Genomic DNA, 13,932 nt, shown 5'->3' with positions numbered 1-13,932 from the left:
CCACTTTTTGAAATTCTAATTTTCAACACATTCTTATCCTAAAATTGAAACACTAAAATCTATAGAGATTTTTTTGGTTTTTTCTTGGTATTGTGTAAACTGTATATATAGATTTTTGCCTGGTTTGCTTTGGTTTTTATTATTTTAAAGTTCCTTTTCTCCAATTAAAATTACTTTCTATTTAGATAAGAATTTAAAAATCAGTGATCAGCCTAGGTCAATTTTATAGCAGTCAGATTACAATAGTGAGAAGACGTGTGTAAGATGTTGTTAATTGCTGAACTCTGGCATGACCACTCTCATTTGAAAGCCAGTTGCCATGCCACACTATTCTCAGTGGTTGCAGCTAGGATTGTGAGACTGTAGGGGCTGACAAAGTTGGGATTTCTCAATTTATTCTCTCTATATTTCTATATTGTTAAAATCCTACAATAGGAATCTACATTACTTATTTGCCTGCATGTTGTACCCTTTGAAAAAAAAATTAACCCAAAACTGGTGTTACTCTATGAATAAGAGTGTCTTTCCATCAAAATTACCTTAAAGATTTTATTACACTTAAGATGAAACTCTGTTCATTTGCTCTGTGGTTGTTTTTCAAAAAAGGATATCCATGTTTTACTAGACTCTTCTAGTCAGAAACTGTAATATATTCATCTTTTATCACTGAGTACCAAGAATAACCACTCAAAAATATTAGTCAATTGAATGAAGGTAGTATAGTGCTTTATACTTCACTGGCTAACAATAAATGTTAAAAAAAAAATTAATGAAACAAAAACTGCATGTTTCATGATTCATTTTGAAAATACTCTTGCAAAGCGATAAAAAGTGATTGTTTGTGTTGATCTCACTTAATCCTTTACCGTACTTTAAGAAAAATGAGTCATATGCTTGTAGAAGAGAAACTAACATTTAAACTAGGAATTTTACTAATTGCTGTAACAGACATTGTAGTTCTTGCCTCTAGTCCTGCATATGACAGCCTTTAGCATTGTTTGAACAAACTATGTTAATATCCTAAATTATATGTTAGTTTCCTGGTGGACAGAAATTAGGAATTAAACAAGACCCACACTTGTGTTCATTTTTAACTTGAGTTAGACTTTGAACCAGTATCTTTACAGATGAGATCCCCTGTGTCATGTCCTGAAAGGGTGTTTATTACAAAGAAATGCAGTAGAGAACATTGGGAAGAAAAAGATAAATCCACACATGATAAAAGAATATTTCTCAAGATTAGCCATCTGTGTTATCATTTTAAAGGAGGGAATCAGGGGAACATTTTTCTTCAGATACTCATGGTGATTGAATAAATAGAGTATGTCATAGTAGAAGTCAGATGATCAAAGAGAAATTCAGATGGATTTATTTATTCTTTTGAGAAAATAAGACAGTGGTGATTCACTTCATAGCCCTTGTGATACTTCTTTTTAAAAACTTCATATCCTTGAATCAAATAAAACTTTCATGGAAGAAAAGCAGCAGAGCCCAGATAATTGTGTAATTTTTGAGCTGAGAGCAGGATATGGACACATCTTGCGCTGTTGCTAGACATCACTTGAATGAGAAAAAAGGCTTAGCTAACTTTGAGTCAGTTTAGACCAACTGTTTCTGACCAAAGAATTCATGATACATCTTAAAAGGATCCTACCTTCCAAGTGAGACTTTTTTCTTGGAAGCTGTGTGAGTCATAATAAATGTTTTTCTAATAAAATGGCATGAATATTTTCAACATAAAATGGACAGGCTTAATAACCAAATACTCACAATGTTTTCTTTCCACAGGTATTATCAGCATAGAAAGAAAGCCTTGTAACCATCCGGTAGATACAGCACCAATGGTAAGACAGTCTGTTGCTGCGTTGTTAAAAGTGTTAAGAAACTACAAAATTATACCGGTTATAGTTACAGTGCCATTGTAGAAAACTCTTACAACCTCCCTTTTGCCAAAAGTTATATCCCTGCAAGATTTGTCCATATTAATGTTGTTAACTTAGAAATAATTTATAGTTTTGATAATGTAATGTAAATATTTGTGCAAATTGATTTTTACCCTTCTAAAAATGAATGTTATTTTGTGCACTAGTTTCATTGTTTAAAGTGAATGTTTTATAATGGTGAAAAAAGGCCATTATGCTTCATTTCTCTTATAGGTTACTTTCGTTTATTATTATAGAACTGAAGTCTTATCTGTTATCCCTCTTCTCAACAAAAGGCATTTAACAATTATAGCATCTATTCACTATATTTAAAAAGTTGTATTAATAGAAGGAAGATAATTATTAGATTTCCCTTTTAGTCTCTGAATATAATATTTGTGTGAAACATATATTAGTTGCTAGTTTGCAATTGAAAGACTCACAAGATGATATAGAGTACACTGTACATTCCATAATCCTACTCTTATTTCTTATCCTTTGTATTCATAAGTCTTCCAAGTACTTCCTGTGATTCTCCATTTCCTATTGTGAGAAAGATTTGGTAATATAGGTTGAGTATCCCTTATCCAAAATGCTTGGGACCAGAAGTGTTTTGGATTTTGGTCTTTTTCAAATTTTGGAACATTCGTGTTACACTTCCTGCATCCCTGAGCCAAAAATTAGAAATCCAAAATGTCCCAATGAACATTTTCTTTGAAAGTCATGTCAATGTTCATTAAGTTTCAGCTTTTGGAGGGTTTCATATTTCAGGTTTTTGGATTAGGGATAGTCAAACTGTACCAATTAAGAAAATAAAGATGGCCGGACACAGTGACTCACGCCTGTAATCCCAGCACTTTGGGAGGCCAAGGCGGGCGGATCACAAGGTCAGGAGATTGAGACCATCCTGGCCAACATGGTGAAACCCCATCTCTACTAAAATACAAAAAATTATCTGGGCGTGGTGGTGCATGCCTGTAGTCCCAGCTACTCGGGAGGCTGAGGCAGGGGATCACTTGAACCCGGGAGGTGAAGGTTGCTGTGAGCCGAGATTGCACCACTGCACTTCAGCCTGGCATCAGAGCAAGACTCCATCTCAAAAATAAATGAATAAAGATAATATTAAACTATTTGAATTGTGTTGATGATTAATATATGCCTCAGTAGCAAATTGACTCTATTTTTTATTTGTTATAAATCCCTATGATTGATTTAACATATTTGATAACTTAATATGTGGGACTTCAGAAAAGACCAGTACATGAGGAATTAGCATAATCATTAAAAAGTACTTGACTGTAGTATGTATGTTTCAGTTATCCTTTAGTAAGTATGCTGAAAGAGTAGCCATAACATGATATAAATTTTATTCTTTAGTATTAAAAAGTTAAAGAATGGCAATTAAGAAAAATTTATTATTTTAATGTATTTGAATAATATATTCAGTCCTTTTTGATGTATTTTTCTGAGGAAGGATTGACTGCTCTTCTCCTTCTGTGTCTCTGCTACAAACTAAGGATGTTACTACCTCTTTCCCTGACAGCTCCCTGGCTTGCCAACACTTCATCTTTGCCCTTTCTCCATAACCTCTAAATAGAATCATAAGTCGGTTCATTATTATTACCCAGTGCCCTCTGGTCCCAGACCAGGACAAGTAAAGTCTGATTTTCACAGAAATGTAATTTTACCTAATTTCCATCCTTGAACCTATATTCTCTTATTTTCTTTAAAGGGCTTAGGAGAAGAAAATGTTTAGGATAGGGAGGAAAAAAAGGAGTCTAAAAATTTATCAAAGTGGGATATTTGTAGCCCCAAATTTTGTATTCTACTGACCCAAAAAGAAGAGATACCATGATTTAAGTATCTGTTAGAGCCTGAGAAAAAAACAGAAAGGGAGTGGGCCAGGATTTTAGAATAGCTGAGGCTGGGACCCTGAGTGACTTCTCGACCCTAGACCTAACCCTCAATTCCCAGCTTACTTCTTTACCCATTTTCACGCCCACGTCCCCCTTGCTCCAAGTACTGCCATGAATGGCAGTTCTAGGAGAGTGGTATATGCTAGTTGCAGCCATTAAATGGGTGAGGGAAATGAGCAAATGAGAATTTATCAGACCTCTTTTCAAAGGAAAGATATGTTTCTTTTTTTTTTTTTTTTTTTTTGAGACAGTCTCGCTCTGTCGCCCAGGCTGGAGTGCCGTGGCACAATCTCGGCTCACTGCAATCTCCGTCTCCCGAGTTCAAGCAGTTCTCCTGCCTCAGCCTCCTAAGTAGCTGGGATTACAGACGTCCACCACCACGCCCAGCTAATTTTTGTATTTTTAGTAGAGATGGGGTTTCACCGTGTTGTTTAGGCTGGCCTCAAATTCCTGACCTCGTGATCCGCCCACCTTGGCCTCCCAAAGGGCTGGGATTACAGGCATAAGCCACCGCGCCTGGCCGATATGTTTCTTAACATTCCAAGTTGGAATTCTAAATGAAGTTTTCAGTAAATATATGGTTATGGTCAATCAAACTTGAGTTTAATTCTATAGTACTATAATACAATCCAGTGTCCCTTCAGTAAATAAAGATCAGCCTGAGAACAAAACCACCTCTGTCCCTTTGTTCCATGTCACCTCTCACTCTCTTTTTAATTCATTTGTTTCCTTTTTGTTTTTCATTTACTACATGAACTTTGATTTTTTTGTTTGGGTTTTTTTTTTTCTTTCTTACAAATAGTACCATATTTGTTTTTTTTGAGATACCTTTAATAGAAAGTGAAAAAAATCTCCACATGACATGACACCCCCTCCATCAAAAAGAATAACACCTCTATTTTTAACTGTCTATAATCGCTTAATTTTTTTGGCATGCTGAGCTCTTCATTTTGTTTATACCTCAGAGTACATTTTCTAGTTGTTCTTCAAGAATTAGAAAATGGGAAGTGAATTATCTGAGTCTGCATATTTTTAAATACTTGTCAGTTGCCTTTACTATTAGACAGCTTGCCAAGATTTTTAATTACTTGAACTTAACCTTTTCCCCTCAAAACATTGTGGAAATTGATTATCTTTGCATTCTGGCATTTAGTATTGCAGAAGAGACATTGGACATCAGACTGCTCGTCATTCTCTTGTGTAAGGGACCTATGTGGCCTGCTCGTATATTATAGATACTGTTTTATTTTCTTTATACCTAATGTCCTAGGTCAGATTTGATGGTTAAATGTGTGGCTTTCTTTTCACTAATTTTTGTCCTGAATGATATTCATTCAGACACTGTACTATTGATAGTAGAAAAAGTAAATAAGACATGAGATAATCATGATGTTAGATTGTATGAAAAGACTTACATCATGCCACTTTAAAAATTAGTCCCTCTGCACCTGCTTATCGCCTATAGTAAGTTAAGGATAATATCAGCCCAGATTAATCAGAGGTTATTGTCTGAACCCTAAAAGGCAGGTGTAAAAGTTAGTTAATTGTTAAGTCAGCACAAGTTTGAGTCCTGTATTTACTTTAAATGAAGGACTTATTTGCAAATCAAAGGGAAATGGCAACTAGCATAAGGAAGTATTCCCCCAGGAACATAGTTAAAACATATCTACCTTTCAGTGTACAGTCATATGCGTGGCAAATCCCATAGCTTTTCATATTTTCTGGCAGAATTAATATACATGTAAAATACATTGAAACATGATAAGCCATACTGAATATATAATTTCTAGTGTCTTGAGGAGTATTGTTTTTGAATCTCTTCCAGTGAAAACTAATATGATAAAATTCAAATGACATCAGTATGGCCTATTCAAATGAATAACTTAAATTTTTGTGAAGCTCCTACATTCCAAACTTGTAACACTAATATTAATATTTTTAGTTTTTATTCAGTGACCCTGTAACCCCTGGTAGAGAGAACAAAGCTTCTTTTAGCAAATGGATTTTGGGCAGTATATAAAATTACAGCTTGCATTTTCACAGAGGCCTACACATCTATCACAACAGGTTGAAATAAAATTCAGACTGTCTCATCAGGATTATACCAACTATGAAACACTTGCCATGTGTCTTAAGTATTCCTTTAATTATTAGAATTTAAAGCATTCTAACCTGATTGGAAATTTAAATGTTGATTCATTATTCTTCATATTTATAAGACCAATTTTAAAAGCTATTAATTTATTCCTTCTGCAATTACCCTTCTTCAAAGTTTTCTAAGGGCTGAATGAATTTTTGTCACATGGTATTTCATCAGTAGTAAACTTTAATAGGCGTTAGACTTACTTTGTTATTCTGAAATATTTCTGAGATGTTTGTAATGTTGTTTGCCATTAACACTAAACTTATTCATAAATTTACTGATCTGAATCATATAAATTAAATTTTATCCTGAGTCTCTTGGATTATATAATATCTGTACTTACTCAACAACTGTTGAGTTGTTATTGTTGTTAGATTGTTATCATTGTTTAGCTCATTCTGTAGATTCACAAGATTGCTACCTATTGCAGTATTATACTTTTGTATACCTAATACATATATCCATGTAAAATATGGCTGTTTCATATTTTAACATAATATTTGGGACAGCTTGTATGTAGATACATGTATGAGTTCAAGTGAAATGTCCTTTATTCAAAGGAAGCACTTTATTTTCTACAATCTATTGCATTTTCCAAGAATTCATAGTATGTAAACTGGGGTGAATGGGCCCCTATAAAACTCATAAAATAGAACCCGTGGCCAATCTCTTCCTGTAGGTAATTGCAGGGTGGAGAGGGAACTGATAAACTATAAGCTTTTATAACTTGTCATAAAAGAACTTGTTTTCACTTATCAATAAAGTAGCAATTCAAAGCAGTTCTATTGAAATTCAAATATAAATGCAAAATAGGTTCTCTTTAACAGCCACTTGTAGTCTTCCATAATATAAATTTTTAAGTATAAGGCACATCAGTTTATTTCTCCAGACATTGTAAATTATGAAGCTTATGTTGATTTTTTTTCCATTAGCATACTCCACTTGCATTTATGTTTTTCTTAGACTTTTTTTCCTCCATTTCTCTTTTGGTTTTGCTAAATTTTTCTACCTGAAAAATTCTTAAAATTCTGAAAATTTAATATTACTGGAAGATACAACAGCAGCATAAATTGAATTTTCTAAATTATCAAGAAACATGAGGTATACAATATACATAGGATAGTACCATACCAAGCACTGGTGAGGTATGGAAATACTATGGGAAAAGTAGAAATACCAAAAAAAAAAAACCATAAAACATGGTTTTATAGGTCTTTAGATATATATATATATACACATTGTGTCTTTGAGTAGTTCTTGATGTCATTAGAAAAGTGACCTGTAAACAGCTAAATGCTAATATATGAAATGAATAAAAAATTCAGAGCAATAACAGAAGGGATGTCATGTTACTGAGGCAGTTTGTGCCCAAATATAGGAATATGGTGTAAGGCTTTGAGTGCTGTAGGAATTCCCAGCACTGGAGTGGTTTAGGAAGTGCTAAACCAGATCTTGAAAGGATGGGATTTTTAAAAGAATGCAATTTGCTAGACCAGAGTAACAGTATGACCAAAGATTATAGAAAGACACACTGTGTACATACGGTTTATAGATGGGTAGAAAATTTGACTGCAGCAGCATAGATGAGATAGTAGAAGATTAGAAAATGTGATTTGGGCATGATTTATAAAGATCATTGAATGTTAGGTTAACAGTTAAGACTATCTGTATAAGCAATAGTAAGGTATTTGATCATGAGAATAATATGATCAAGGGAATAATGTTTTAAAAGGATTAAAATAAAAGCAGCTCATGAAATTGCAGGTGGTGGCGATAGGAAGAAGGTAACTGAGCTGTGAAGCTACAGAAATCTACATTTGTGGTGATAAGGATTTGAATAAGGAGACTATCAGGATCAATGTGGAAATAGAGGTGTGCTTATAAAAAGACTTGGAGATGAGAGCTGATGAAAGGGACTCAAAGGAAAAGTTGTAGTTCAAAAGGGAGATCCCATCATTGGAAGGCCCAGGCCTAGGTTGTGGGAAGTCATGTATTATAATTGCATGCAGGTTCTTCACAATGGGTATCCAAAGGCCCCATCCAGGAAGGAGGCGCAGGTCCAGTCTTTAGAAAAAGCTGAGTCAGGAACCATTCTCCTCCTACCCACCTCCTGTTCCACCTATTCCACAGAGCTGTTTATCCAAAGCACAAATATGATCATGTATTTAAGATCCTGTGGTGTACCCCATCACCTGTCAGATGAAAACTTAGTTGTTTTGCATGTCATTTGAAACCCTTCTGCTACTTTTCTAAACTTACCTCCAGTTTGTCCCAGTGCTCACTCTGGCCGCTCTGAGCTATTTGCAGTTCCTAAATATGCCTACGGTTTCTCACATTGAGAAGCAATGTTAGAAGTAAAGAACACTGATTCCAGAACCAAATTACCTGGTGTCAAGTCCTGGTTCTTTGGCTATGTTTGTCTTTAGTCATGTTTCTTTACCTCTCTGTGCTTCAGTTCGCTCATCTATAAATGGGGATAATACCTACTTCATGGACTGTTATGAGGAATAAATGAGTTTATGCAAATGGGACCTCACTCAATATATTTCTGTATACCAGCTGCTGAATATTATTTAATTACAGGAGATAGCCAGATATTAAGGACAAGAACATATTTCAAGCTTGAGAAGTAAAACTAGGTCAAGAATCAAAGGGAGGACCTAAGGGTCGCAGTTAGGTCAAGGAGATCAGGAACAAGGAAACCTGATGAATGTTGCCTCCCACAGCTTGTTTGTGTCTTAGTCAATTTTCTTTCTTATTTTTTTGTTTTTTTGTTTTTTGTTTTATTTATGTATGTATTTGTTTATTGCATATCGTGACTCTTCCCTGGAATCAATGCAGAAGTTCAGTTACGCCAGGACAATAGGCATGAACTGGGACTATCTGGGGCAACCCTAAATATGTGATCACCTTATTCATCAGTTCAGTAAGTCATGATAGCCAAAGTGATCTATAAGTCAGAATGGGATAACCTCCTGCTTTACACCCTCAATAACTTCTCCTTATGTTTAGGATAAAACCCAAACCCTTTCCTAGGGCCTGTAGGGCTTTGCATGATCTGCTCTCTGTCTGTCTCCAGCATCATCCTGTGGCACTCTCTTCTGAGTGTCTTGAACACAACCAACCTTTCTCCCACTCACCCAAAGACCTCGAACATTTGATCTCTCTGCCCCTGAATATACACAACGTTTTGCATAATAGGCCTTTTCTTGAGATCCCAGGTAAATGTTTTTTCAAAAGACCTTCCTTCACCCCCATTAGTCTTTATTATTACACCTTCTTTTTTTTTCTTAGCAGTTATCCCAATTTGGAATTTTTTATTTATTTTCTTATCTGGTCTTCCTCAACTGGATGTAAGTTCCATAACAGCATGGACCATGTCCATCTTACTCACCACTACTTATAGGCCTTCAGTAGATACCGCTTAAATGAATAAATATATATATGATGAAACTATAAGAATAAGAAAGAACAGAGAGCTGGCCTGGATGTATGTTCATATTTTGAAAGCTAGAGGAAGAGCCCTCAAAGAAGACAAATGGTAGAAAGGGAGGCAGGAGATCAGGGATAATGTAGCATCTCGGAAACCAATGCAAGTATGGAAATGGAGTGTGTTTTTATGCTATCTCTGGGAGAATGAGAACAGGGCCCAGAAAGGAAGCTGGATGGTCACACTAGGAGGCATGATTAATCAGAAGCAATTGAAGAGGCTCGTCATGAGAGGAGATGGAAAATAGAATAGCAATTAATTTAGCCCTGTGGATATGTTACTGACTTATTTCCGAAAAGAAATCATTTCGCCAAAAGGACTGCCATGAGATAAACCTATATAGAATGTGAAATAAAGATTTCTTTTTCCTTGTTCTGTGAAAGTGAAATGTACAGTTTGGGTAATTATACAACAGTATTCCATTCAAAATAAGTATTTCTCAGATGGAAGGGAAGATCCAGCAGTATGAATGAGGCAGGAAAAAGATGCAAACTGGGTTTTAGCATTTGATAAAGGAGTAGAGTAGGTCAGTTGTGGCAAGGTCTCTTGCCAAGGGACTTACTTTTCTAATCGCTAAAATGAGGAAAGTTGAAAAAATTGATCTTAAAGTCAACTTTTGGGTCTAAAGTTCTATGAATCTTTCAGCTGCTCTTATTGCTCAAAGACAATATATTAGAGCAAAAAAATGAAGCACATCTCTAGTGGTCATCCTTTGAATGCTCACTTATCATTTTATTCATTCTTAGGATTCAGTTAGAATTCACTTCCTTATAATGTGGCAGTTAACGCCCACCACCATTTTTGTTGAAAACTTCATGCTGCTTAATAAGTGGGCATACGTTAGTTGTTGTCGGTAGATCAGAATCTAAGTTTCTTCACTATAGGGCCCAGTCTCTCCACCTTCATAAACTCAGTGCTTGATAAACAATGCTAAGCTGTGGGATGTGGGATCCAGATATCTGTGCAATTTAGCCAGCAGATGGGTTGGAGAACACGTGTAGTATATAGCGTGAAAGAGGGCGGGCATTGGTCAGGCTGCCTAGTGTTCTGTTGAATGAACACCCAGTAATATTTTTTCTTCGTTTCATAAATTCTCACTATTTTTTCTAATATAAGAAAAGGGGCAGGTGCGGTGGCGCATGGCTGCCAGCACTTTGAGAGGCTGAGGCAGGAGGATTGCTTGAGGCCAAGAGTTCAAGACTGGCCTGGACAACATAGCAAGAACCCATCTCTTAAAAACAATTTTTTTTTAAATTAGCTAGGTGCAGTGCTACACACCTGTTGTCCCAGCCACTCTGGAGGCTGAGGCAGAAGGATCACTTGAGCCCAGGAGTTCAAGACTAGGTATTATTGGTTTCTATTATCTGGATTTTTTGTTTGTTGTTGAATTGTGACCTACCATAACTCCTTGATGTTTTAAAGATATGCTGTTGAGACAAATCTCATTATTTATATATTTGTGCCTCATACCATCCTTATATCTGGAAAGAAGATGATAATAGTGTCTGCCTTATTAATATTATTCTATTGTTTCAAGTACTAAATACTGTGTCTAACACACAGTAATCTCTTGGCCATTAGCTATTACTGTTTAACCCTAACTGCAATGTTGTCCATTTCTTTTTACTGAATTTCATAGATTCATTTTTGACTCGCTACCCTGCTTGTCAAAATTCTTTTGAATCTTGATTTTTTTCAACTGTGTTAATAGCTGCCTTACAGACTTTGTAGCATTGACAATTTTTATAATGCCTCATACAAGTTTTCTTTATTCAGAAACATTAGAAAAATATTAAACAGTGCACAAAATCAAAATGGCAACAATTTTTTTTCCTGTAGGCAATTTAAGTTTTTATTTTTAAGTAATTTTGCGTGAGGAGTGTTACTACTTAATAGTAATTTCAGTGTTTATTGTGCTTTAACAAAGCATTTACTGCATGCCTTTAAAATAAGATATAGTGGTTACTTAAAATTCTCCTTTACCAAAAGGAAAATAAAATTTGACCACTCTAAGGAAGCAGTAATATAGTCACTAGCAGGAAGCAAACCTTGAGTTAACAGGCTATGAAATGAAGGAAACAATTATGTGGAAAAGAAAAAATTTAACACACATTATTATGGAGCATTACTTTCCATTTGGGGAGAAATTTAATCAAAGGTTATCAAACTGCTAGTACCCTGGTTTTCCTGCCTAGATGGACATCTACCATCTGCCACTACTAATATTCCATAGATTGCTTTTTTGCCATGATAAACATGTGAGTTCACCAAGTTTCATCTTCTTGTGATACTCTATCCTGTCATCTCAGTGTCCCCAGCAGTGAAATTAGTCTTTGACAGAGATAGCCGCACGGCAGTCACTAACACAGACACCCTTGGTATAACTACATAATTGGGTCACAGATTAGCTAGATGCATAAAGATTAAGTAAAATAAATCCCTAGAGGGGGAAAAAACCCTTCTTATTCTGTATTTTAAATCAAACTTCATAAAGTTTTCTTGTCAGCATCTCTCTGGCTGGTACTATCTTATGGCAACATATGCAGACTTCTCTGGGAGCACTTTTTGGCTTCAGAGCTTATTTTACCAAATCTGAAAATAAATCCTGGTTTTCAGCAGAGGAATTCCAGTTAGTCGACCTGCATTTGATTTAGAAAATATGATCACATTTATAGCTGTGGGTGTTCTACAGAAATATTTCACTACAAAACACCTTTCCTCTATGATAATTTGAAGAACTTCAGGAATTGAATAATAATTGTACCTAACATTTATTGGGCACCTACTATGCACTGTGCAAAGTAGATAATCTCACTTGAATGTCATAATAATTCTATGAGATAAATTATTATTATCATCACCATTTGCCAAAGGGAAAACAGAAAAAAGGTCTTCAAGCGTCCTCTAGAACCATTTAGATTTAATGTGTTAATTCATTACGATAAATGAGCCAAAAATATTAACTCTCTAAAAGCAGAATCAGTTTATGTGAATAAACCATTAAACTCTAATGTCATTTAGTAGCACAAGGCAAATTTTGTGAAAATTGAGAGCAGTTTAGGTAGTATTAACAGCAGTATATTTTTAAAAGCCCTGCTACATACTATATATTATCTCATCTGGTCTTTGTAATATAACTGTAACTTTCAATGGGATTAGGCAGGGAGTGTGATAATGAAGGTTAGAGACAACAGGCACCACTGGAAAGGCTGACCAGAATGGCAGCTAAAAAGAACATGATGACCTTGATTTCCTCCTTCTTAATAAATCCACCATGGAAATTATCTAAGAAAGCCAATTTCTAAAACATTTATTGGAAAACATTCCATCAACCCACAAAGAAGTTTCAAACAGATAACGATCTGAGGCTAGTGGATAGAACCTTAGTCCATTTCCTGGGAAGAGGGCCACTTCAGTTCTAATAGCTGTGGAGTGGGTTAAAGATGTGTAAGTAACAGAGTAATCTGGATGTGAGAAGGGGATCTTGGGGTTTGGTGGGAAGAAAGGGGCCCAGAAGCTGTGGTTTTTGAAGTGCACTGGCAGAGTCACCTGTGACCTTGAGAAAGGAAATTACAAACACCTGCTATACTTCAAACTAGGCTACCCACATGCCACAGACAGCTGCTTGAAGAAAAGGAGTGAAGGAATGAGGAGGTGATTATTTGTATCACCCAAGAATGAGGTGATGGGGCTGCTTCGTCTCTTCCTTGAGACCTACTTGGTAAGCTCACTGTATACACTTAAGTTTCAGCTCATGTTCAAGCATGAATGACTGTCCAGCTGATATTCTAATCTTAATTCTTCTTTTCTTTCTCTTTTACTAGAAAAAAAATCTTTGTAATCCATACTTAGACTGTTACCACTTGGTAATTTAAAGAACCTAAAAATAAGCACAGCTCGGCCAGTCATGGTGGCTCACACCTGTAATCCCAGCACTTTGGGATGCCGAGGTGGGCAGATCACGAGGTCAGGAGATCGAGACCAGCCTGGCCAACACACTGAGACCCCGTCTCTACTAAAAATAAAAATAAAAAAAATTAGCCGGGCATGGTGGCGGGCACCTGTAGTCCCAGCTACTCGGGAGGGTAAGGCAGGAGAATGGCGTGAACCCAGGAGGTGGAGCTTGCAGTGAGCCAAGATCGTGCCACTGCACTCCAGCCTGGGCGACAAAGTGAGACTCTGTCTCAAAAAATAAATAAATAAATAAAAATAAAATAAAAATAAAAATAAGCACAGCTCAATAAAACTCCTGTCTTCCCCAGGACCTTCACTGGGCCTTTCCACTTTAGTTTTCTGTCATTGATACTACCAGCTGTTTGGTCTTATGAGCAATACTTTGGTGTAATATGTTAAGCTTAGCTAGTTCTCTTATCCCACAGATGTTGCTTTCTCCTTTGATTATATTTCCACAGTCTCACCTCTTTTGTCCATTTCCATGGCCAGGATCAAGGTTGTCTTCTC

General features: G+C 35.9%; 1 protein-coding gene across 14 annotated transcripts in view; it reads left to right on the top strand.

Annotated features, from left to right (window-relative positions):
• The window catches only part of AHI1 (Abelson helper integration site 1), a 209,111-nt gene that overhangs the window by 133,308 nt on the left and 61,871 nt on the right, over positions 1–13,932 (top strand). For all 14 annotated transcript variants that reach the window (XR_010140352.1, XR_010140353.1, XM_024248789.3 and 11 more), the window contains one exon: positions 1,789–1,844. Coding sequence is in view for 12 of the 14 variants with exons in the window: in XM_024248789.3 (XP_024104557.1) it covers positions 1,789–1,844 (56 nt within the window). In the remaining 2 variants the exon portion in view is untranslated. The remainder of the gene's footprint in view (positions 1–1,788; positions 1,845–13,932) is intronic.

Source organism: Pongo abelii, chromosome 5 (genome assembly GCF_028885655.2).
Source record: "Pongo abelii isolate AG06213 chromosome 5, NHGRI_mPonAbe1-v2.0_pri, whole genome shotgun sequence".
Lineage (NCBI taxonomy): Eukaryota > Metazoa > Chordata > Mammalia > Primates > Hominidae > Pongo > Pongo abelii.
Note: the sequence above shows the minus strand (reverse complement) of the source record. Positions and strands in the feature narration are given on the sequence as shown.